Here is a 27365-nt window from a genome sequence, read left to right on the forward strand (position 1 = left end):
ATCCGAGTGGAACTCCAGAAAAGGGGGCGAGCAAGACAGTGCCGCCAACTCAGAAACCCTTCTCAAAGAGGTGACCGCCACCAGGAAGGCCACCTTCCAAGAAAGCAAGTAAAGCGTAGCTGAATCCATAGGCTCAAACGGCCCATGCTGAAGAGCCTCCAAGACTAGATTGAGCCGCCAAGGAGCCACAAACGCCCTCCGAGGCGGAAACTGACGTGCAACCCCGCGAAAAAACGAGCGCACATCCCTGCGCGAGGCAATAGCCTTCCGAAAAAGCACAGATAGTGCAGATACCTGACCCCGCAAGGTACCAACCGCCAGACCCTTGGCCAAACCACATTGCAGAAAAGCCAATAAGTTGGGAATGGAAAAAACCCTCGGGTTCCTTGACGATCCAGAACACCATGAATAGAAGGCCTCCCAAGTTCTGTGATAAATCCTAGTCGTAGCTGGACCTCTGGCCGCCCGCAAGGTGGTAATGACCTCGGCCGAAAACCCACGACGGGTCAAGATCTCGGTCTCAAGTGCCACGCCGTCAAACGAAGCGACTTCAGGTCCGGATGACGAATGGGCCCTTGGGCTAACAGGTCCGGGCGAAGAGGCAGTGGAAACGGAGGCACCGCCAGAAGAGATACCAGCGTTGAATACCACGCCCTCCGCGGCCAATCCGGCGCCACCAAAATTGCCGGAATTCGTTCGAGTTTGATCCGCCGGATGACCAGGTGAAGCAAGGATACCGGCGGAAACACGTAGATCAGCTCGAACTGGTCCCACGGGGCCACTAGAGCATCTACCGCCACAGCCTCCGGGTCCCTGTACCTGGACATGAACGTCGGAACCCTGGCGTTCTGCCTGGATGCCATCAAGTCCACCTGGGGAGTCCCCCAACGGGAGCACAGCAGTGTAAAAACTTCCGGATGAAGACTCCATTCTCCGGGATCCACCTGCTCGCGACTGAGGAAGTCCGCCGTGATATTCAGCACTCCTGGGATGTGAATCGCGGAGATGGCTGGGACCCTGGACTCGGCCCATACCAGGATCTGAGAGACCTCCATCATGATTCTGGAACTCCTCGTCCCGCCCTGATGGTTGATATACGCGACCGCTGTCGCATTGCCCGTTTGAATACGGACCGGCAGACCGCTCGAGGGGACCGTCCAATGTCGGAGGCAGAGAAATATCGCTCTCAACTCCAGGATGTTGATCGGCAGAGACGACTCCTCTGACGACCAGACCCCCTGAACCCAGAGATCGTTCAAAACCCCCCCCCCAGCCAGTCAGGCTGGCATCGGTGGTAATGACCGACCACCGTGGGAGGAGGAAGGATTTCCCCAGGGATAAAGCCTCCGGACGTAACCACCATCCAAGAGACTCTCGCACCCTGCGGGAGATACCGACACAGCGATCTAGCGAAGCCGGCGATCGGTCCCAACGGGTCAGAATAAGATTTTGGAGACCCCGGGAATGAAATTGTGCAAACGGTACCGCTTCCATTGCTGCCACCATCAGACCCAGAAGGCACATACACTTTCTGAAGGGACATCGCCATAGCCAATCTCATATCCTGGACATGGTGACGAAGGTTCGCTTGTTTATCCGGAGGCAGGGACACCACTGCTCGAACCGTGTCGAAAAACATCCCCAAGAACAGGATTGACTGCGACGGCTCCAAGGATGACTTCTTCCAATTGACCAGCCACCCGAAGTCCTCCAGGTGCTGAAGGGAGAGATCGCGAGCCGTCACCGCCTCCTCCGCTGTGGATGACACAATTAACAGGTCGTCCAGGTAGGGGAGAATCGTAACTCCTTGCCTTCGAAGGAGCGCCATGAGCGGCGCCAGAATTTTTGTAAAAACCCTGGGCGCCGAGGCTAACCCGAATTGTAGGGCCACAAACTGGTAATAGGCCTGACCTATGGCAAAACGCAGGAAGCGCTGGTGAGCCCTGCCGATAGGGACATGCAAATAGGCGTCGCGAATGTCGATCGACACCAAGAAATCGTACTGCGACAGGGCCGCCACGACAGAGCGAAGAGACTCCATACGGAATTTCCGGGTCCGGACATGAACATTCAATTCTTTGAGGTCCAGAATGGGGCGAAACTTGTCCTCCTTTTTGGGGACCACAAAAAGGTTGGAGTAAAACCCCCTTCCCCGGTCCACCACCCCCTGCTGCAGAAGAGAGTCGACCTCCCGCAGCAGTGCGGCAGCCAGCTTGGGCTCGGACGGGATGCGTGACTGACGAAATCAGTCCGGGGGTCGAGAATGAAACTCTATGAAATAGCCTGCCGATATAACCCGCGTCACCCAGGCGTCTGATACGCTGGACGCCCAAATCGACCCGAATTGAAGCAGACGACCTCCCACCCGAGAGCCCTCGAGGGGGTTCCTGGCGTCAGTCCGCCTTAGCAGGCTTTTTGACAACCTCCCGTTTGTCCTGACGGAAATGTTGTTTCCAGGGAGTACGGGATTTCTGGGTGGTCTTCTTTCCGGAAGACGAAGGACGACCCGATCTCCAAGAGGGCTGACCGAACCGTCCCCTGGGCCGAAAGGACCGACGACCACTACCGGCACTTGACTTGCCAGACGTAGAAGCTGCTGCTTTCCGCTGCGGCAAAGCCGAATCCTTGGCCTTGGCCTTAGCAATCAGCTCCGTGAGGTCCGAACCAAAAAGCTGACCGCCCTTGTACGCCAGACTCAGCAAACCTTGTTTGGATACCGCGTCTCCAGTCCACTGTTTAAGCCACAGTGCTCTCCTGACTGAGACGGCCGAGGATTGAGCCCTGGACAGAACCGAAGTAGCATCCAGCACTGCGTCCCTGCCATATCGGGCCGCCTCTTCCAACAGCTGGAAGAGCCTTTCCGCCTCAGACAGCGGAGTCCCATCTTGCCACGCCGTCCGCAGCTGATCCAACCACCGCAGAGAAGCCTCACTAGCCCACATGGCCCCCAAGGCCGCTCGAAATCCATGACCTGCGGCCTCGTAGATGGACTTCGCCGCTAACTCCGTCCTTCTATCCAGCGGGTCCTGTAGACTCGCCTTCCCTTTAACAGGAAGCAAAGAGGATTTGCTCAGCTGAGACAATGGCACGTCCACTTCAGGAGAGGGGACCCAATTAGCGATCTTCTGTGGAGCAGGGATACAGGGCATCAAAAAACCGCATCCCCTGGAAGCGTTTATCCGGACACAGGCGTTCCTTCTCCACCGCCTCGTTAAGTTCATCGTGCGCCGGCAGCGTCGAACGAGCCCGATGCGACTCCTGATACAGCCGGGCCGACTTGCCAGGGCGCCTCATCACCTCTTCAGACAGCTGTAACGCTTCCCGCATAGCCCCAATAAAAGCGTCCACGCGGCCCGAAAGCGAAGCAGATCGACCCTGCCGATCCTCTTCATCAGAATCGGAGATTTCACCAGCAGAGTCTGTCGGTGATTCCGAAGCCTCTGACGCACTGCGCGGAGGAGACAGCGCCACCACAGGCCTGTGGCGCTTCTTGCCTCGTGACGTCGGTTGGGACTTAGCTGATACCCAATGACCCAGGAGGTCAGACAGACTGTCAATGGAGCGAGTGAGCGCTTCCACTTTAACATCACTAAGACCCCCGACCAGTGTCGAACCTGACGCCGAAGACCCCGTCGTATCAGATATGCGTGACTGAAGCGGACCGGGAGAGAGGTCCGCGCCCCCTGGTCCCTGATCCGACATGCCCCCACACAGTTGCGAGCGTCGTGGATAAGGCGGTGACAACACCTTACAATGGGTACGGGAACCGAGGATGTGTGATTCTGCTACCACAGCCTGTTCCTACACACAAAAGCTCCTCCTTAAAGGGAGAAGAGCTACCCCAGAGCAAAAGTTAACCTAACAGACTAGGGCCCAGAAAGAGTTAAAAGCCCTGGTGAGGCCAGACCCCTCAGAAGGGGTTAATGCTGCTGACCACGCAATACGCCTTTGCCTTAGAAGGATAGCGGTGTGCGAGTCCCTCAGCGGGGAAGTAGCAGCGCTGTATATAGCACACCCTGTCTGCCTTAAGAGGCCAGCAGTAAGGTGCTCTGCGCTGCAATAGTGTGAGAAAGGAATCTTCTGCCTTAAAAACAGAAGTGACTCACCAGCTGGCCGGGGTGACTGCTCTTCCTTACACAGTGCTCGGAGTCTGGTGTAGAGAGCGGGGAGCAGGAGGTAGCACTAGGTAATGGAAGAAGAAGAGGGGGCTGGGACAGCTCCAGCGCGCGCTTTCCTGGCACTTCCTGTCTGAGCTATGATGACAGGCAGCAGAGAGGCGCGAAGCCACGCCCCCCGCCGCCGCTACCAACAGAGCCCGCGCTCCTCCGTCCCTGCTCCCCTGCCGATAACACAAACGCCTGCAGCGGAGATATCCTCCTGCAAGGACAAAACAAGCAGTCACCACTTGAAAACAGTAACAGCGGCTGCCACAGCAGCCGCTGAAGCACTCAGACCACAGAGAGCACTTACCCAGCTGAGCGCCACAGGGACCCCCAGGGTTGTGTGGCGCCGTGGCCCTTTGCTCCCCCCCACGGCGTAGCGCGCAGGGACCCCACAGAAGCGGTGTGCGTCTCCGCCAGGGAGCGCCCTGTATCCCCCGGGGCCGGCAGGCTTCTGCGGGGACCACCTTAGGGGGTACACAGATCTGCCAGGGGAGGGTCAGGGGTCCCAGCAGCGCCGAGACCCCCTGAGACCTCTAGACCACGGGGGGTCCAGGTCTCCGGAGTAAAATAAAAAATTCTTCTGAGGAGCTGCAAAGGCAGTGACTATCCTCTGCGACCTCAAATTTTAAACTGAAGAACATGGGAGTAGAAGGAGCCTAAGCTGGAGGGGCCGGTCGTCACTTTTTCTAATCTGAGGTGAACTATTCTGTGGGGCTCCGCCTACCCACTAGTAATGGATCTGTGTCTCCCTTCCTTCCCTTCTGCAGCTGAAAAGCTTTTTAGAGGTGTCATGAGATTGGTGGTTGGTGCAGCCGATACCACTTTACAACCTAAGCAGATGCAGGTCCTAGAATGAGCATATCTATATTAAAAACACTTTACAGAAATAAAAATAAAAAAGGTACATGACTCTGCACGAGATGAACTATAGGCATCATTCACACTTGTTAATTCAAGTCAGTATTTTTCATCAGTAGTTCTAAGCCAAAGGATGGGTTTACATGACTGTTGTGAAAAGGAGTTGTTACCTCTGCAATCTGCAGACTGGCTGTGTGTGCAGCGCCGCACACTCGCCACATCGCAGACTGTGCAGGAGCTGCCTTGCATTACACGGCCGATTAATGGTCCTTATGGAAAATTGCTCATGTGTTTGAACACATATTCCACGACTAGACCACATGCTGTTCAGGTGTGGTACATTGTGCATGGACTGAACCCCCCCATAAAAAAAACCAAAAAACAGTTGTCCGAACTGACAAAACCAGAGAAAGATGAACAATGAAAAAGTACAATGGGAAGAATTCCCTGTGCAGAGATTCCATTCCTGGTTATGGCTTACAAACACTGATGCAAACTGCTTACCTAAATACGCAAGTGTGAATTATGCTGTACTGGCTCAGTGGTTAGCACTGCAGCGCTGGGATCCTGGGTTCAAATCCCACCAAGGACAAAATCAGCAATGAGCTTGTATGTTCTCCCTGTGTTTGCGTGGGTTTCCTCCCACACTCTAAAGATATACTGATAGGGAATCTAGATTGTGAGCCCTAATGGGGACAGTGCCGATAATGTCTGTAAATTGTCTGAATTGTAAAGCGCTGCAGAATATGTTGGCGCTATATAAATAAAAAGATTATTATTGAGTCATGGTGAAGATAAATAGTGGTCTATAAGCCACTATTATTACCAACGACACCCCAAAAAAGACAAAGTATGACTATATAGTTCAAAATCTCTGTTAGATAAATTGTATTCACACTGAAGTTAAAAAGAATAAAATATGAACGTTTTAAATAGTTGTCGATCTGCTATATTGATGGTGGTGACAGATGTCAACCTCAGCTGACAGTGACATGTTGCTGCCTTATCTTGCTAACATTTCCAGAGCGGTTGTTGATGTATGACCTTTTAGGCCATCCACTTTATGATAAGGTTACTAGTAGTTGTCCATTTAATATCTAATATTATGCAGCATGTATGAACTTATTCATACAGTAACAGTGGGGTTGGTAATGGGGTTAAATGGATGGTGGGGTTAAGAGGGACTATGGATATTCTTCTGAATTATAGAAAAATATTTAGGTACAATGTTTCTTTCTTACACTTTTTTTTTTTACATGCGTTCACTTGTTTTCTTATACTTATTATTCACACATCTTATCTTCACTTTTTACCACCAATCCTTAAATAATACATTCAAATACCGTATTTATACATCCTATTGTATTGGTATGTGCACTTCTTTTCCTAGTTCCATGTATTATGTGTGTGTATTGGTTGCACATGCACCTTTATTTTGTTTCATTACATTTATGTTTTTGCTTTATGTGTACGTCTCTCTCCTCCTCCCCTATTCCAGCTCTAAAGCGCCATATACCACTTATTTTATTGATAACTGGTGACAAAATTGCTTAAAATGACTATGGGCAAAGCAGAAGTGAGCATGCATGTGCGTGCTGCTCCCCTGGGTTTGTGGTGCCTCTGTAGCGTGTGGAACGGTGCCTACACGGCCATACTGCCTCACTTCTGTTACCAGTTACTGGTGTCACTGTTCTCGTTCAATCAGGTGCAGGCTGCCATATAGCTACATCATGAGTACCTCCGCTTTTCTATTTATACCATATTATGGCCATTTAGTTTTTCAACCCCTTGAGGAAGTCAACTGCGAAACACACATCAGGATTTGAGCGACGGTCTGGCTTTTGTTTTGTGCCATTATATCTCAGCCTGGGGATAACCTGTTTTTTTGAATATTCAGTCATTACTTATTTATGCATTGGTACTTTATCCATTTGTTCCAATAATGCTTTGTGATTACAACACTGCTTCCTGTTGGTTACAATTACATTGAACTATTGCACTTAAATTATACTTTTTGTATCAAATTTAAAAGGGAATCTGTCACCACATTTGAGCGATCTGACCTATTAAACCCTTCACGACCATTGATGTATAGGTACCTTTAATGTATAGGTACATCATAGGTCTGCTCCTGCCTTTCAGCATCTGAGCCCGCATCTTTCCCCACACATGACAGCTGATCCGATCCACCCGCGGCTGTTAACCAGTTAAATGCCGCTGTCAATTATGGACAGCAGCATTTAACATGCGCCGGCCAGAAGCCAGTCACGTGATCGCGGGGGCGCCCATGGGTTGTCATGACAGCTGGTGGTGTGCAGATTATCCCCCCATGCCTGTCATTGTGAATCTCGTCATGATTCCTGCTATGTGTAGCACAGTTGATCAGATGATCGCAGCTATTTAAGTCAGACATTTAAAATAAAAAAAAACCTATAAAAACAAAAATTTTTTCAAAACACTCCTTTTACCCCAGTGAAAATAAAACAATTAAAAAAACACATATTTGGTATCACTGCATTCAGAAATGTCCGATCAAAATATAAAGTAAATTTATCAGATAGGTAAACGGAGTAACGAAGAAAAAAAAATTGAAAAGACAGAATTAAGCTTTTTCCTGTTTTCCAGTACGCTATATGGTAAAATCAATGGTGTCATTGAAAAGTACAACTCAGCCTGCAAAAAAAAAAAGCCCTCATATGGTCATATTGACGGAAAAATAAAAAAAAGTTATGGCTCTGGGAAGAAGGAGCGCAAAAAACAAAAGTTCAAAAATGGAAAACTGCAAGGTCATAAAGGGGTTTAATATGGGCATACACGTTATTGACAGCTGAAGCTAAGAATACCTATATGCTTCACAGATCATGCCTTGTTCTGTAAAAATCATATTTTATTGCTTTATGTTAAGCCGTTCTTCCAGGCTATGGGACATACGCTGCCTCCTCTCTTCATTATCCTAGATTTCTCCTCCCCTCTCTTCACTGTGTCTCCATTAGATAAGTTGTGTCCACAATGATATTATAAGGAGTAAAATTATAAAGTATGAGAGTTTTAAAAGGAATCGGTAGGCAGGTTTTTGCTGTGTAGTCTGAAAGGACCATGGTGTAAGGGCAGAGACTAATTCCAGTGATGTGTCACCTACTGGGCTGCATGTTTTTGTTTCAATAAAATCACTGTTTTATCAGCTGGAGATCATCACTACAGGACATGCTGGTGTGTCAGAGTGAAACACATTGACGAAGGACTAGTGCCGGATATCGAACGATGTAGCATGAAATACTAAGTGATACATCGCTACATCCCGGATCTCTGTCCCTTCCGCATGCTGCTCTCAGATTACATAGCAAAAACCCACTGCCAGATTCCCTTTAAATAACCGATTGGCAACATGTTTCATTCCAGATTCGAGATCCACCCCAAGAAGGAATCTTTGTACATGGAGTTCATCTTTGGGGAGTGCATTGGAACAAGACTGACGGAGAGATTGTGGATTCCCCTCCAAAGCATAGTCTGAATGTCCTTCCCGTCATTCACCTGCAGTGTTTGCCTACAACAGAAAAGTCTGGGATTCACGATGCTCAAAAATCCGATACATACCAGTGTCCAGTGTACCGTTCATCAACATCTATAAGAGAGACTGTTTTTAATCTGGGCATTCACAAAGAAAATATTTCTAGCTCGAGGTGGGCTCTGAGGGGCATGAAAGCAACAATACATCCATTTTGACTCATTTTCCATTCTATATCTACATCAATAATATACACATTGTTACAGAGCACATTTAATAATACGGAATTGGATTACTACATGTAACAGATCTGGAAATAGAAAATAAAAATAGCTTTTTAATGAATATTTTGTACATTACATGTCAAATTCTATGTGAGACATACTTGAACTGGCACTCTTGGCTCTTTGTGCATCAGAAATGTAATTCTTTCTCTGTTATAAGTGTTAGATCTGTTCTGTAACTTACGCTAATTTTTGACATTATATATGGTTAATCTGTCAGACCAAATGAGTCTCAGCTCCAACCCATTGCATAAATAAAAAGTTGAATATTTTATCACTTTTTAGCTAGAAAACTTCCCATAAATTGTTTAATTATGACTCCCTACTTATGTATCTTATTGACACAGTGTTATGTATCTTACAATCTGTTATTAATGAGAACTAAAGATGGGCAGATCGACTCACATGTCTTCAGTCCGCCGGCCAGGTCTCTGAACGGGATAAATCTTCCATGATCCATGACGTGGCTTTTCATTAGCCAGGACTGGTGCGGCTCATCATTGTGACATGACGCATAGTGCTCCAGTCTGGCTAATCAAAAGTCGGGCATCCCAGAAGGTAAGACATTCGTAATCCTCCCGTCCAGCAGCCACAAAGCACTAACCTGGCAGATGAACTGGAGTCCCACGAATCAATCCGCCCATCCCTAATGAGAACCTATCGGGTGAGGTATGCAGCCATTACCTGGGAGGAGCACAAAATATTGGAATGAAGCTAAGCTTTGTGAGATCCATTTACTTACATAGGATCAGTCGTGATAGGACTGCTAGGAGAGAAGGAGAGTTCTGCTTACCCAGCCCATTGAGCTGTGAGCCACAGATATGCCTGGAATGGCAGTACCATACTCACCTTTTCATTTATGTCTTTTATAGGCTCATCCATTTTTTTTTTTATGTTTGCCACTGTCGGTGGAATTTAGGTTTTCTAGAAGTTGCAAAAAAAAAAAGTTTAAAAGACAAAAATAAAGACCATTTTTTACTGTATGCGAAGTTGTATGAACAGTGTGTTCTATTTTTAAAAATTTGGCACAAAAAAAATATTGCAACAAATGCAAGACCAAAAAAATACAAAATGACGACTCAGGGACATAGTCCGCAATACTTGATGCAAATTTTTTATTACATTTCTGAAAAATTTACAGCCATCTACTACATGGTCACTTTTATTTTTTTTTTACCATGATGTGTCCATAAGTCATTGTTCTTTGGGGTGTCTCTGGAGGGTTGTAGACTGTCTTTCTATGCTCACTCTAGAAATCCAAATCCAAAATGCTGCACTTTGATAAAAAAATACTCCTTCAAATAATGTAAACCTATAGATGACGGAGCCTGGCTTCTGGGAAGATGCAGATCCCAGCAATGGGACCGGCGTCTAGATAAAAGGCACTGATACACACTGCTGTCAGAGAAGAAATAGTTGGAATACCATTTATTATGGGAGTTCCAGCCACCAGTCCACTGACAGCTGTACATGGTAGGACCCCATTCTTGAGAGTCAGGTCCAATTGGTGGCATACAAAGTTGTCAATCTGTCATCTGACCTCCCACACAAAATAAAGATTAAAATATATAGAACCCTAGGCACCTTTTGCACCTAAACTGAAAAATTTAGGAGCAAAATGTATTTCTTAGCCACCAAATGTGAGACAATAATCATTAGCCAAATGTTAAGGACACAAATGGCTATAACTACTAGAAGAGTATTTTCACGATTGTCCACATGATGCACTTGTTTTGCATTTTTTCCACAAGATGATTTGCAGGAAAAATGCAGATCATCACACACAAGACAATAAATACTGTAACGGGTCTGGGAGGTGGAACCTATAAGCAACTATACAAAGGGGCAGTCCTTGTAAGGAAGCGGGTGGCTCCCAGGGAAGGCGGGCAGGTAGTCACGGCAACTGACAGGAACAGTCTCTGGGTAGAAGGGCAGGAGGTCACGGCAAGTGACAGGGACAGTCTCTTGACAGGCGGGTGGTCACGGCAAGTGACAGCAGGGTAAGAGTCTCTAGACAGGCAGGTGGTCACGGCAAGTGACAGCGGGATAAGAGTCTCTAGACAGGCAGGTGGTCACGGCAAGTGACGGCAGAGCCTCCAGGTAGGCTTGCAGGCGGGTAGCAGGTGAGCGCTCCTAGGTGAGCAGGTAAGAGTCTCTCGGCTGGCTGGCAGGTGGTCTCAGGCAGGTGCTTCCTGATCCGCAGGCGGACTGGTCCATAGACAGACTGGCGGATCCTGGTAGACAGACTGTCGGACCGCAGGGAATGCAAGCAGGTAGACAGAGCTGGAAAACAGACTGGCAACGGGACCTGAAGGCTGAAGCAGAGGTGAAAGGCTTTGCAACAACTTTGCTCTGGCACCTCCATTTTGGAGGAGGTGCCTTATATATTGGAGCTCCACCGGCAATTGGCCAGGGACTCCTTAGGACGGCACGCGCGGCCCCTTTAAGAGAGAGGGAGCGCGCGTGTGCGCGCCCTAAGCACAGTGCCCGGGAAGCAGCGAGCGCTGCCAGCAGCGCGGGAAGAGGACGCCGAGGACGGAGCAGGGAGGTGAGGGGAACGGCGTCTCTGCCTAGCAGGAGGCAGGGACGCCGACGCTACAAATACTATATTACTGCTCCCCATGTACCAGAATATTACTATTACAATACTTCCCCTATGTACAACAATATGACTCACTGCTTCTATGTACACAAATATAACTACTATAATACTACACCATATATATGACAGCACGGTGGCTCAGTGGTTGGCACTACAGCCTTGCAGCGCTGGGGTCCTGGATTCAAATCCCACCAAGGACAATATCTGCAAGGAGTTTGTATGTTCTCCTCATTTTTGCATGGGTTTCCTCCGGGTTCTCTGGTTTTCTCCCACATTCCAAAGACATAATGATAGGGAATGTAGATTGTGAGCCCCAATGGGGACAGTGTCCATAATGTCTGTAAAGCGCTGTGGAATTAATGGCACAATATAAAGTGAGTAAAATAAATAAAATATAATAATTATATTCTTGTACATGAGGTGCAGTAGTGATACATGTATGAGTATATGTTATGTATGCATAAAAGTATAATAAACCTGGCTTACCAGACAGTCTACCTGTTCCTTTTTGGTGGTAGTGCTGGAAGATGGTGAGCCAGAAAAGTGGGACAATTTTTTTCTCACTTGTCATCCGTGTGCAGTCCATATGCAATCTGTTTATTTCTTTTTACGGCAGTAGCTATTAAAAGGGTGTTCAAATTAATTTTTCATCCTAAATGTATCTTTATTTTAATAGTAATCGTTTTTCTAATGTTGATTAAAAAGTCCCTACCTTTCCCACTCTAATCTAATTGCTTTATTTATTTTTTTCACCTATTTCCATTTTGATGACGCTTTGTTTGAGAATCCTCATTGCATACTGGGATACTCAAATGAGACATCACTACCACAGACTCAGTCAGGGCTGCGGAGTTGGCAAGCCGAGCCACCGACTCAGACTCCTCAATTTCCTTGACTCCAGACTCAAACTCCTCACTACTGAGCATGTACATAAAGTGCAGCACAGATTCATCTCAACTAAGAGCCGAGATCCTTAGATCAGGGACAGAACAGACATTTCATAACTTTCCCAAATTCTTATGAAAACATTTATAGCACATCCTGCATTATACTACTGTACCCTATTTATTATATACTTTAGGAGTCGGAGTCAATCCATTTTATACGGACTCCACAGTCCTGACCTCAGTCTCTACCCTGAAATGGAGAGTCATCAGTGATGTCCAATTCAGGGGCTTAGCTAGTCCTTGCTGTACTGAGCAGGTGTCAGTTGTTAATTCCAATGTATGCTCAGTACGAGCTCCCTTCTTAATATGCAATATACTTCTCTGTGTATAGAGGCAGTGTGACCCTTGCCGTCTCTAATTAGAAGTGACAGGCCGGCAACATAGCCGTTCGCATTGCAAGAACCAGCGAATGCTGTGTACAGAAACTAGCCCTGCCTCCAAAAGTGACAAAGCTGGTCTCTCCTTCATTCTCTCCTTACAATGTGGTGAACTACTAGATTTGGGGGTCCATCCTGATTGGGAAAACTTTGTCACAGTGAGATGGATTTTACGCTGCTGTTTACATGTACTATTTATTTACTCACTGCAGGGTATTTGCAAAAGGGTCTGGGTCCTGCTCTGCCCCCATCTATTTTGAGGTCTGCTGACACGTAGCGAGGTGAACTAGAAGACTTGGGGTCAATCCTGGTTTGGAACACCTTGTCGCGGTGGGATGGCTTTTATGCTTTTTTGACTGAAACAGTGTCAACCAAGTACCCCATGTTATTTTTATGTATTATTACTATTCACTTTTTGCAGGGTATTTTCTCATTTTGTTTTTATCTTCGGTTTTGTTTGCCTTTTCAAAGTTCAACTCAGTATATTTCAAATGTAGCCAAACCCTTGAAGATGGCTAGCTGGTGAATCATCCAGAGATCACGAGGGAAAGCTGCAGAATTCTGCACATACAGCACAGACCAAAAATTTGGACACACTTTCTCATTTAAAGATTTTTCTTTATTTTCATGACTTTGAAAATTGTACATTCACACTGAAGGCATCAAAACTATGAATTAACACATGTGGAACTATATACTTAACAAAAAAGTGTGAAACAACTGAAAATATGTCTTATATTCTAGGTTCTTCAAAGTAACCACCTTTTTCTTTGATGACTGCTTTGCACACTCTTGGCATTCTCTTGATAAGCTTCAAGAGGTAGTCACCAGAAATGGTTTTCACTTCACAGGTGTGCCCTGTCAGGTTTAATAAGTGGGATCATCAGTTGTGTTGTGCAGAAGTCTGGTGGATAACACAGCTGATAGTCCTACTGAAATAGACTGTTAGAATTTGTATTATGGCAAGAAAAAAGCAGTTAAGTAAAGAAAAACGAGTGGCCATCATTACTTTAAGAAATGAAGGTCAGTCAGTCCGAAAAATTGGGCAAACTTTGAAAGTGTCCCCAAGTGCAGTTGCAAAAACCATCAAGCGATACAAAGAAACTGGCTCACATGAGGACCGCCCCATGAAAGGAAGACCAAGAGTCACCTCTGCTTCTGAGGATAAGTTTATCCGAGTCACCAGCCTCAGAAATCGCAGGTTAACAGCAGCTCAGATTAGAGACCAGGTCAATGCCACACATAGTTCTAGAAGCAGACACATCTCTACAACAACTGTTAAGAGGAGACTTTGTGCAGCAGGCCTTCATGGTAAAATAGCTGCTAGGAAACCACTGCTAAGGACAGGCAACAAGCAGAAGAGACTTGTTTGGGCTAAAGAACACAAGGAATGGACATTAGACCAGTGGAAATCTGTGCTTTGGTCTGATGAGTCCAAATTTGAGATATTTGGTTCCAAACACTGTCTTTGTGCGATGCAGAAAAGGTGAACGGATGGACTCTACATGCCTGGTTCCCACCGTGAAGCATGGAGGAGGAGGTGTGATGGTGTGGGGGTGCTTTGCTGGTGACACTGTTGGGGATTTATTCAAAATTGAAGGCATACTGAACCAGCATGACTACCACAGCATCTTGCAGCGGCATGCTATTCCATCCGGTTTGCGTTTAGTTGGACCATCATTTATTTTTCAACAGGACAATGACCCCAAACACACCTCCAGGCTGTGTAAGAGCTATTTCACCAAGAAGAAGAGTGATGGGGTGCTACGCCAGATGACCTGGCCTCCACAGTCACCAGACCTGAACCCAATCAAGATGGTTTGGTGCGAGCATGACCGCAGAGCGAAGGCAAAAGGGCCAACAAGTGCTAAGCATCTCTGGGAACTCCTTCAAGATTGTTGGAAGACCATTTCCGGTGACTACCTCTTGAAGCTCATCAAGAGAATGCCAAGAGTGTGCAAAGCAGTCATCAAAGCAAAAGATGGCTACTTTGAAGAACCTAGAATATAGTAACATAGTTTTTAAGGTTGAAGGAAGACTAAGTCCATCTAGTTCAACCCATAGCCTAACTTGTTGATCCAGAGGAAGGCAAAAAAAACCCATGTGGCAAATACTAAGCTCCACATTGGGGAAAAAAATTCCTTCCCGACTCCATACGACAATCAGACTAGTTCCCTGGATCAACGCCCTATCAAGGAATCTAGTATTTATAACCTGTAATATTATACTTTTCAAGAAAGGCATCCATGCCCTTCTTAAATTTTAACAGTGAATCACTCATTACAACATCATGCGGCAGAGAGTTCCATAGTCTCACTGCTCTTACAGTAAAGAATCCCCGTCTGTGATTATGATTAAACCTTCTTTCCTCCAGACGTAGAAGATGCCCCCTTGTCCCCGTCTCAGGCTTCAGAGTAAAACGATCAGTAGAAAGGTCTTTGTACTGTGCCCTCATATACTTGTACATAGTAATAAGATCACCCCTGAGCCTTCTTTTTTCCACAGTAAATAACCCCAAGTGCAATAACCTGTCTTGGTATTGCAGACCCCCCAGTCCTCTAATAACCTTGGTCGCTCTTCTCTGCACCCGCTCTAGTTCAGCTATGTCTTTCTTATACACCGGAGACCAGAACTGTACACAGTATTCTAAGTGTGGTCGCACTAATGACTTGTATAGAGGTAAAATTATGTTCTCCTCATGAGCATCTATGCCTCTTTTAATGCATCCCATTATTTTATTTGCCTTTGCAGCAGCAGCCTGACACTGGCCACTAAACGTGAGCTTGTCGTCCACCAATACACCCAGGTCTTTTTCAGTTAAAGTTTTGCCCAGTGTTTTACAATTAAGCATATAATTATATATTTTATTTCCTCTGCCCAAGTGCATTACCTTACATTTATCCCCATTAAAGCTCATTTGCCATTTATCAGCCCAAGCTTCTAGTTTACATAGATCCTCCTGTAATATAAAATTGTCCTCCTCTGTATTGATTACCCTGCAGAGTTTAGTGTCATCTGCAAATATTGAAATATTACTCTGTATGCCCCTACAAGGTCATTAATAAATATGTTAAAAAGAAGGGGGCCCAATACTGACCCCTGTGGTACCCCACTGTTAACTGAGACCCAGTCTGAGTGTTTTCCATTAATAACCACCCTTTGTTTCCTATCACTGAGCCAATTCTTAACCCACATACATATATTTTCCCCTATCCCCATTGTTCTCATTTTATGTATTAACCTTTTGTGTGGAACCGTATCAAAAGCTTTTGAAAAGTCCATATACACAACATCCACTGCATTTCCTTGGTCCAGTCCAGAACTTGCTTCCTCATAAAAACTGATCAGATTAGTTTGACAGGAACGGTCCCTCGTAAACCCATGTTGATATTGGGTCATGAGGTTATTCTTCTTCAGATACTCTAGTATAGCATCTCTTAGGAAACCCTCCAGGATTTTACCCACAGTAGAGGTCAAGCTTACTGGCCTATAATTTCCAAGTTCAGTTTTTGTCCCCTTTTTGAATATTGGCATCACATTTGCTATACGCCAGTCGTGTGGTACAGACCCTGTTATTATGGAATCTTTAAAGATTAAAAATAATGGTCTATCTATGACATTACTTAATTCCTGCAGTACTCGCGGGTGTATCCCATCCGGGCCCGGGGATTTGTCAACTTTAGTGATTTTTAGACGCCGCTGTACTTCCTGCTGGGTTAAGCAAGTGACATTTACTGGAGAATTTTTGTTATCACTAATCATGTTTTCTGTCATGCAATTTTCTTGTGTAAATAAGGTTGAAAAAAAATCATTTAGCATATTGGCTTTTTCCTCGTCCTCATCCACCATTTCACCCAGACTATTTTTAAGGGGGCCAACACTATCATTTTTTAGTTTTTTACTATTTATGTAGTTAAAGAATATTTTGGGATTATTTTTACTTTCTCTGGCAATGATTCTCTCTGCCTCAATCTTTGCTGCCTTGATTTGTTTTTTTACATAATTTATTTAATTTTCTATATTTATTTAATGCCTCATCACTACCTACTTGCTTTAGTTCTCTAAATGCTTTCTTTTTGTCACTTATTGCGCCCCTTACAGCTCTATTTAGCCATAGTGGTTTCCTTCTATTTCTAGCATGTTTATTCCCAAGGGGTATATATTGTGCACAGGTCCTATTCAGGATGTTAATAAATGTCTCCCATTTGCTTTGTGTAGTTTTCTGTCTCAGGATATCGTCCCAGTTTATTGCACTAAGATCATCTCTCAACCGTTGGAAATATGCCTTCCTGAAGTTTAGTGTCCTTGTAACCCCTCTACTACACATCTTATTAAAGGTTACATGAAAACGTATTATTTTGTGATCACTATTACCCAAGTGACCCGCAACTCGTATATTTGATATGCGGTCTGGCCTATTGGTTAATATTAGGTCTAGCAGTGCCCCGGTCCTGAACCAGTTGTGAAAGGTAATTGTCTCTCATAGTAGTCAAAAACCTATTACCTTTGCTTGAACTACAGGTTTCTGTTCCCCAATGTATTTCAGGGTAGTTGAAGTCTTCATCTAGTTGCTTTACGAGGATATTCACCGCTACTTCCATTATTTTTGGAGACTTATAACAAACCCCTATCAGTAATTTATTATTTTTTCCCCCTCCCCTTATCTCCACCCACAGGGACTCTACATTTTCATTAGATTCACATATATCCTCCCGCAAGACAGGTTTTAAAGGATGATTTTACATATAAACACCCCCCCCCCCCTCACTTGTTTGTACGGTCATTTCTGAACAGACTATAGCCCTGTAAATTAACTGCCCAGTCATGGCTCTCGTCCAGCCACGTCTCAGATATCCCTACCATGTCATAATTATTTTCCAACAAAATTAATTCTAATTCCTCCATTTTGTTGGTGAGGCTTCTGGCATTAGTGTACATGCATTTTATGTATCTCTCTGTACCTCTATTCCTTCTTGCTTTATTGACTGCTCTAACCCCACCCCCAATTTCTTTATTTGTGCCCAGGTCACTATCTGCACTATCTTCCCACCTATAAAATGAATACCCTCCCCCCCAATCCCTAGTTTAAACACTCCTCCAACCTTCTAGCCATTTTCTCCCCCAGCACAGCTGCACCCTCCCCATTAAGGTGCAGCCGGTCCCTAGCGTAGAGTCTGTAGCCAACTGAGAAGTCGGCCCAGTTCCCTCCTTCCTACACCAGTTCTTGAGCCACTTATTTATCTCCCTAATCTCCCGTTGCCTCTCTGGCGTGGCACGTGGTACCGGTAGTATTTCAGAGAATACCACCTTGGAGGTCCTTGCTTTCAGCTTGCAGCCTAATTCCCTGAAATCATCTTTAAGGACCTTCCACCTACCTCTAACTTTGTCATTTGTGCCAATGTGCACCATGACCGCTGGGTCCTCACCAGCCCCTCCCAGTAATCTGTCAACCCGATCAGCGATGTGCTGGACTCGAGTGCCAGGTAGGCAGCACACTGTTCGACGATCCCTGTCTTTGTGACAGATTGCCCTATCTGTTCCCCTAATAATTGAGTCCCCCACTACAAGCACCTCCCTGGCCTGCCCTACTCTCCTATTTCCCTCTTTACTGGAGCTGACACTCCTCCGGCTTTCAGGGGACATGCCTTGCTGCAGTAGTGCTACCCCTATACCGTCACTCCCCTCATCTGCCAACTTTGCAAACTTATTGGGGTGTGCAAGATCAGGACTAGCCTCCCTGGCACTCTTCCCTCTACCACCCCTTCTAACTGTCACCCAACTAGCGATATTATAACTAGACATATTTTCAGTTGTTTCACACTTTTTTGTTAAGTATATAATTCCACATGTGTTAATTCATAGTTTTGATGCCTTCAGTGTGAATGTACAATTTTCATAGTCATGAAAATAAAGAAAAATCTTTAAATGAGAAGGTGTGTCCAAACTTTTGGTCTGTACTGTATGTGAGGGCACATAGTTTTACATGGCACCTGCTGTATACAAATCATGCCAAGGCTACCTGAGAGAGAGCCAATGTTGGGAGCCAAAAGGGTTAGAACAGGGATCCCTTTATTAATATGGCATAGGGACAAGGGCAGTTTTAAATTTTCCTTTTTTTTTTTTTCAAGAAAAACTCTTAAAGGTGTAATATAAAATACGATATAACACTGCAATACTTGTTTTTCGAGAGAGGAAAATACACAGCATTATACATTTTATTGAAATAACTTTTCAGTTTACATCAGTAACATTGACATAACTTCTCTTCTCATGTAAGAAAATAGACCAGTGTGGCTCAAGCCCTGTTTAGTCTAAGACCAGGTCTACACTTAAAGGGCATCTTCAGTAGGATCAACACTCCTAAGCCGTCTATCTGGGCACAGAGCTCATATAAAGCTGAATAAAATGGTAACTTGATGTCTGTGATCAGATTTCTTAGTCTAGAGAAATCCACGTTTTTCTTATATGTAAATGAGCTGTTCAGAACTATGGGCCGGACATTGATCTGCAGGAGAATCTGTCTCCATAGAAGAGGGTGTTGGCAGTGTGAGACATGTAATGACTGAGTCTGCTCTGCTGATCTCACTGCGGAGCTGTGTGTGATTATACCTGACACATCAGCAGGTTCCTTTCAGCTTTCATCTCACAAGCATCCAGTGTTTCTATACAGCAGAGCTGTGAGAGCTGCAGCAAATGTGCTTGTAAGGAGACAAACTTCAGTTCTACTGTTCTGTGTTACAAGTCTCACATTGCTAACACCCCCTTTCATGTAAAATAAGGACTATGATTTGCATGACAATCGGCCTCCAGGACTTAACAGCTCATTTATATAAGAAAACCATGGATATCTGTGGAATAAGACATCAGATTACATATATCAAGGTATCACTTTATTCAGCTTCCTATGACCATGCTCATATAGACGGCTTGGTAGGGTTGATCCTACTGACAGGTTCCCTTTAATATTGCTGCGATTTCTTCAGCTGCAGTCACACAGCAATATTGCGTATGACTTCTAGAGAACAGTATTTGGACAAATTTCCCCAGGGTCACGTTTAGTATGCTTGCACATACTGGGGATCTGTTATATATTACTACTAGCATAGAAAAACACAGCCTATTATAAGTGTAGAGTCCTCTATGATAGATTGTATATAAGCCCATGCTTATTCCTTTAACCCCATGCATGCCATATGGGCTGAAACTTTATCATCACATTCAAAAATGATATATTTATGGACAGACTGTTTCAGATAAAAGTACATCGCGTTAGATACAGACAATCAAAATCCCCTGACTGGTTTAAAAAAAATAAATAACACATTTAAATGTAAGACACATTTCGCTTTCTTAAGTCTCTCACACAAGATCACATTAAATATACGAGCCCAAAATAAATAAAATATCCAGATTTCATGACCTGTGCTTAAATTATGACACAAAAAGAAAAGGAAATCAAATATGTATTTCATGTTCTGATATGGCTCAATCCCCTTACTTCTTGCCATCTCATATCTTCCAGGTTACATACATCTGTGTCCATAGTAAGGAATACATACAGTCTTATGTATCACACGCTACAAATGTTTATTAAATCTCTTATCTAACAGTAATAATACTCAAAAGCACCAAATAAATGTTAATATTGTACTGAAGCATACATTAATTTTCTATCTGCTATTTTAAAAAATTTCCAATTTGGAAAACACAAACGAAAAACAAAACAGCAAAGACGTTCGGACAAGTGATCGTGTTCACAAAGAATAACTACTGAATATAGCAGACAATACATAAGTAGAGGGGCAGCCTGGCTAAGATACCCTTTTGTTACCAGGTGTGGACAAACCTCATTAGCGCATGGTACCATTTAAGAGGACTTGTCATCAACGTAAAAATGCTGCCTTTTTGTATTCATTAAATTCGCCTTTTTATTTGATCATTAAAGGTTATTTATCTATTTTTTTAAAATCTGACCTACGGTTGGGAGGTATTCTGCTCTTTTTTTTTAAATGGGGCTCTAAAAACAAAAAATGTTGTCATCACTACCAATGCGGCGGTTCCCACAATATCCTCTATGGTCGTATGTTTAGACTTCTCCGTGACACTGTATAATTAATCAAATCAGAGTCACAGAGCAGCTGGTCACAGCGTGGGCTGACGAGAACAGACTTGTACACACAAAATCATACAGATGCAGCCGATCTGGGTTGGGGACTGGTGCACACGCAGACGCAGCCGATCTGGGTTGGGGACTGGTGCACACGCAGACGCAGCCGATCTGGGTTGGGGACTGGTGCACACGCAGACGCAGCCGATCTGGGTTGGGGACTGGTGCACACGCAGACGCAGCCGATCTGGGTTGGGGACTGGTGCACACGCAGACGCAGCCGATCTGGATTGGGGACTGGTGCACACGCAGCCGATCTGGGTTGGGGACTGGTGCACACGCAGCCGATCTGGGTTGGTGACTGGTGCACACGCAGACGCAGCAGATCTGGGTTGGGGACTGGTGCACACGCAGATGCAGCAGATCTGGGTTGGGGACTGGTGCACACGCAGATGCAGCCGATCTGGGTTGGGGACTGGTGCACACGCAGATGCAGCCGATCTGGGTTGGGGACAGGTGCACACGCAGATGCAGCCGATCTGGGTTGGGGACTGGTGCACACGCAGATGCAGCCGATCTGGGTTGGGGACTGGTGCACACGCAGATGCAGCCCATCTGGGTTGGGGACTGGTGCACACGCAGATGCAGCCGATCTGGGTTGGGGACTGGTGCACACGCAGACGCAGCCGATATGGGTTGGGGACTGGTGCACACGCAGATGCAGCAGATCTGGGTTGGGGACTGGTGCACACGCAGATGCAGCCAATCTGGGTTGGGGACTGGTGCCCACGCAGATGCAGCCGATCTAGGTTGGGGACTGGTGCCCACGCAGATGCAGCCGATCTGGGTTGGGGACTGGTGCACACGCAGATGCAGCCGATCTGGGTTGGGGACTGGTGCACACGCAGATGCAGCCGATCTGGGTTGGGGACTGGTGCACACGCAGATGCAGCAGATCTGGGTTGGGGACTGGTGCACACGCAGATGCAGCAGATCTGGGTTGGGGACTGGTGCACACGCAGATGCAGCAGATCTGGGTTGGGGACTGGTGCACACGCAGATGCAGCAGATCTGGGTCGGGGACTGGTGCACACGCAGATGCAGCAGATCTGGGTCGGGGACTGGTGCACACGCAGATGCAGCAGATCTGGGTCGGGGACTGGTGCACACGCAGATGCAGCAGATCTGGGTCGGGGACTGGTGCACACGCAGATGCAGCAGATCTGGGTCGGGGACTGGTGCACACGCAGATGCAGCAGATCTGGGTCGGGGACTGGTGCACACGCAGATGCAGCCGATCTGGGTCGGGGACTGGTGCACACGCAGATGCAGCCGATCTGGGTCGGGGACTGGTGCACACACAGATGCAGCAGATCTGGGTCGGGGACTGGTGCACACGCAGATGCAGCAGATCTGGGTTGGTTACTGACACACACGTCTGTTCTCACCAAAGAAAGTTGTTAGAACCCCCCTGTTGGTAGAGACAGCAGCATTTACTTTTATTATTATTTAATATAAATGAAAAGGAATATCTCCACAACTGTAGGTCGAATTTCAAAAATTACATGAAAAAAAAAAAAAAAAAAAAAAAAAAAAAAACCCATAATGATCAGGTCAATACAAAAACAGAACAGTTTTCAAGTCTTCTTTAAAAGGGAATCTGTCAGAGAAGTTTTTGCTATGTAATCCGAGGCAAGCATGAGGCAGGAGCCGAGAAACTAATTTTATTGGTGTGTCATTTATTAGGCTGTGTGCTGTTTCACTACAATGAAGGCTTTATCAGCAGGAGATCATCACTGCCCAGACTGCAGCTCATGTGCCTCCTGGTCCAACCACGCCCCAGCTTTGATTAGAAGCTCACTGTCGATATACAATCTACACATAAAGCTGTCTGGGCGGGGGGCTGCTTTCTGAGCCCTGCTACATCTAAAAACTCTTGATTGTGTCACAACTGCTGCACCCAGTAACCCAAGTGATACATCGCTAGAATCAGGATCTCTTTCCCTACATTATACTGCTTGCAGGTGAGGTAGCAAAAACATGGTGACAGATTCCCTTTAATGGTTATTGTCAGATAGTGCTTGTACACACAAGCAATTTTGCAATTCTCTGCGTATTAAATTTTCAACCGATCTTGAGAGATCAACACTTTCCTTTTGTTTACAGTTCATTGTCTTAAAACTGCTAGACAGCAGAACATGCTCAGTCCTTACAAACTCTTTTCTATTGAGCTTGTGAGCAGAGCTTTGAAGCTGGCCAGGATGGCTACAGTTTACAGTTAGCTCCTCTTTCCCAGCCAGCTTCAGTGCAGTGCTTCCAAGCTAGATAGTAGAGGTGGCCGGTCTCCAAGGTAACAAGCTGTAACCAAAAGAAAAGTTTCCATCTAAAGAACAGCTGCTTGTTTTAATAAGCAGTAAAATGCAAGAGTGCCTGATTTTACAAGCACTGACCAACAATATCCATCTATGGAGATGGGAATAACCCTTTAAAGAGGTATTCTGTTCTTAAGCGTTTATGGCATACATGCATTATGCCCCCTTCTGCACCACAACTCTTGGTTGTCCTATATTATCTCCTATTTATTATAAATGTGTCTGTACTGCCTACGGCACAGAATGGCATTGAGTAGAGAAATACCGTGTTAGAGCATGCAGGGAACCGAGCATTGGTCTCCAGCCTGACACCCCATCATTAGTCAGAACCAAAACGCACTCTTAATACAATGTTAATAAAGTCATCTGGGAAGCATGGTCCTTCGATCACATAACACAATGAAATGTAGGCAGCGTCGTATCAAAGCCATTTGTACAGACTGTGCCGGATAATGTGCTCAAACAAATGTAGATCACAAAGATATCACAATACAGAAAAGCAAGAGGACAAACTGCAACATATACAATCTGTGAACGGAGGTGTGGGAAGACCTTCTTCACACCGGTAATGACAATGTAGGTATTACACAACTTGTGGTGTGCCAACATACAGGCAAAAATGAAAATAATTTTGCACTAGTCGGTGTACGCTTATAGAAAAAGGTGTAATAGTTTTGTATTAAAATGTAAATACAAAAGCTAGACTAAAAAGGGGTGTAAAACAGCCGTCAGCCTGAGGCAAATTACTGTCATCACCAAAGCTCAAAAGAACGGGCGCTGTGGGAGATCGCTAATGACGCAGCATACCAAAACCAGGTATAGGATCGGTGATATTAGGCACCAGGCTGATCCCAAAAAGGGGATATTCAGTCTCACAATATTCACATCTTCCAGTGAAACAACAACAACAAAAAAAATCACAGTGGCCTTTTAGGGGGGCAAAAACTTTTGACCTCCTCTCCAGTGTTTTCTATTTTCTAGGTCCCATTCTGAGTGTTTCTTTGAAGGCCCATGCTGTTCTATGTATTCGGACATCTACCTGGGCAGCTCACTAGTACTACAAGTTATCAAGCAGGGCTGTCGTAGCCACTAGATTGGCTTAAACAATACAAGTGTCCCTTTCCAGTGAATAAAGAGACGCCATGTGTCTAGGCCAAACTCACTCTAGCCCAGAAGATTTCTTTAGACTATTTGGGTTTCAAAATAGTTACCAAAATGAATAAAAATGAAAAGACATATCACAGTCACCATTTTATGGCCAGTTATACATTTAGTAGCTTTTTTTTTAATGGAAGATAATCAGCCCAGTTAAGGAGTACCAGGGAAACTATTTGCATACAATCACTGCCCCGACATAGCATTAGTACTTGCCCCTATTGTGTAGTCTAAAGCAAAGGCTATTAGCCAGGCTACCTAACGTCCTAGCAGCTCATAAGGCTCCAATACATATTACATGAAAATGGTCCAAAACCGGAGAGGTCAGCGGGACCGGCCGACCAACTGCTGTGTACAGAGGCCTCCCAACTCTCCCTCGACAATACTAAGGCTGTGTTCACATGTCCAGTAATCATCAGTTAGTATGGATTCAGCAGCCAAGCCTTGTGCAGGCAACTTTTTTTATCCAGCTTAAAAAAACAAAACAAAAACGTATTTCAACTGGATCCTTTTCGGAACATTGAAGTCTGTAGAAAAAGGATCTGTTAAATAGCCATCTGTTATCATTTGAAACTGATCCAGTAAGCAAAAAACGGATCTTTTTCAAATGAAAGAAGAACGGATGGCTATGTGCCGGATCTGTTTTCCATAGACTTCAATGTTAAAAAAAAAAAAAAAAAACACGGATCCAGTTGAAATATATATATTTTTTTAAGCCGGACAAAAAAGTTGTGTCTGCACAAGTTTTTTGCTAACGAATTGCTGCTGGATCCATTCTAACTAATGATTACTGAACATGTGAACACAGCCTAAGTCAGGCACGAGAAGGATCAAAACGTCCGAATTTCAACACCTGACTTTTGTTTTAAATGGGAAATAGTGCACAACACTGCTGCAGCCACTCACTCACTGAGCTAAAGGAGATGGCATGAGCCGCTGAACTTGGTGATTGGCTACAGCGGTGATGCGCACTGGAGACGCAATGCCTCCAAAACATTGAAACCTAACTGGAAAATCCCTTTAAATAGTATGTTCGCCACCCAAGCAGTTGTTGAAAAGAGCGGGGTGGGAGTGTGAAGTTGCTTTTTAAAGTCAAGAAATTATATGATGCGGCCCCCTATATATTTCGGAAAGTTTTAGGTAGAAATTGCCCATTTATTTCCACACGAGGCTGGGTACATTCATGGACATACCAAACCAGTGTCGTTTAAAAGATAAAGAATTTAGAATAAAGGCGGTCTGAGCCAATGTGTGGCTCTTTCTAGTATCTTCTCCAGATAAGTTGCAGCCTCGTGGGTTTTTTTGTACTCTAGGAGCAATTAAGTAAAATAATAATATTCTCACAACTAAACACGGAGGATGCGCCATAATATTTTGACATGCTTAACGCAAGAATAGAATGATCCTTTAGTTTATTTCTCTTGCAGCGATTTCTGCCTCCTCCTTAATCATCTGAATTACTGGTTATAGGATCCTCCTTGCTGCTACAACATATTATTCACCAAGTGCTCCCTCGCTGCGCACAAGCCAGAGGCTGGCATCCCTCCCACCAGAGAAACCGGGAAAATAGAGCCGTGCTGGCTCGCTCACTGCAGGCTGGAAACAAGAAATTAGGGACAGGTCAAGCGCCGTTATATATAAAGGAAATAATACATGAACCTAAACAGCTTTATAGGGCTGGATCAACTGTATACTAACGGGGATGGCTCCCACGGGTCAGCAAAGGATAAGGAGTGGGGTAATCACTCTCGCTTTGCTTTTCCCTTCCTCCTTTTCCTTCCGTGCTCTACTCCCGCTTTGTGGTTCTCATGCTTGTGCAGAGCACCATTAATAACCGCTCCTCCATTCACCACTGACTTTGCATTCACCATAGACTTTCCATTAACCACCGATTTTCCGTTCACCATAGACTTCCCGTTTACTGCAGACTTTCCATGTTGGACATGCTTTCCGCTCCGTGCTGATCCTTTTGGTGCTTTGTATGTCCGATAGTAGAAATTTGCAAATAGAAAAATGAAGGTGATGGCATATACAATCAGCGCCCAGTGCATCCATTTGGGGAAGGGACAATCAATGTAAAGAGACAAGGCAGTGTGACCAATAGTGACATGGAACTGGATCTAGAAATCAAAACCAAAGAACCATTAGACGGGTGACACCAACAATGCCGTCATACAGGTTAGGAAGCGAGTGGTCAATAGTAATTATATAGGAGTTACAGTTTGGAGTTGCTCTGCATTGTCATATTTCTTAAATATGCTAATAACTATGTGATCAATCAAATGTATTCTTCTGCCTTAAAGGGGTTATCCTGTGAACAACATTTATCGCCTAATCACAGCACAGGTGATAGATGTGTGATCATTGGCGATCACACATTCAATCTTACACTCCATTCACAGGACAGCTATCGGACTTTCCTTATCGAGATGGGTGCGGGTTCCAGGGATCATACATTTACACTATGAAAATTGCCAACAAATTCTATTAGTTCTCATACATATTATAACTCAAACCTTCTGCATTCATTTGAACAGTGTTGACCTTTTTTGCACTTATGATAAGCACCATTTACCTGACGGCATCCATGGCTCTTTTTATTAGCTGGCCTGTAACCACGTGACATGTGCGTCAAACCGCAATGATGACGTTACGCCAGGCTAGCTAATCAGAAGAAGAGTCTCTGATATAAAGCGGTTCCCAGGGCTCCTGAGGGTTGAGTACCTGCGAATGGAGTTGCACCACCTCTAACATAGCACTGTGTATAGCACTGATGGAGCAACCTTGAGAAGAAATAGCCTGGCCATGTATGACTAGTACAACGATCTATAAGAGCAGCTTCATTTTGACAACTACTAATAAGTAATTGATGAACAAACTGCGGCCATCATCATATAGGGTGCGGGTTAGGGGTCTGGTAGAAAAAAACTCATCCCCCATCCCCACACAAGCATGTCTACTCAAAAACATATACCAACAGGAGAACACATGAGTA

At 45.1% G+C, this 27365-nt stretch overlaps 2 protein-coding genes across 2 annotated transcripts in view; one reads left to right on the forward strand and one right to left on the reverse strand.

Annotated features, from left to right (window-relative positions):
- LOC141259500 (dynein axonemal heavy chain 5-like) overlaps window positions 1-12010 on the forward strand; it is a 482742-nt gene extending 470732 nt beyond the window's left edge. The window contains exon 106 of the mRNA XM_073675609.1: window positions 8421-12010. Within this exon, the coding sequence (XP_073531710.1) occupies window positions 8421-8744 (324 nt within the window). The 3' untranslated portion in view covers window positions 8745-12010. The remainder of the gene's footprint in view (window positions 1-8420) is intronic.
- Window positions 12011-17846: 5836 nt separating this feature from the next.
- Window positions 17847-27365, reverse strand: part of ELOVL4 (ELOVL fatty acid elongase 4) — a 33520-nt gene continuing 24001 nt past the window's right edge. Inside the window, exon 6 of the mRNA XM_073675610.1 lies at window positions 17847-26490. Coding sequence (XP_073531711.1) covers window positions 26113-26490 — 378 coding nt within the window. The 3' untranslated portion in view covers window positions 17847-26112. The remainder of the gene's footprint in view (window positions 26491-27365) is intronic.

The sequence above is a fragment of the Phyllobates terribilis genome, unplaced genomic scaffold (assembly GCF_046119375.1).
Source record: "Phyllobates terribilis strain yellow unplaced genomic scaffold, ASM4611937v1 Scaffold_3__8_contigs__length_932513732, whole genome shotgun sequence".
Classification (NCBI taxonomy): domain Eukaryota; kingdom Metazoa; phylum Chordata; class Amphibia; order Anura; family Dendrobatidae; genus Phyllobates; species Phyllobates terribilis.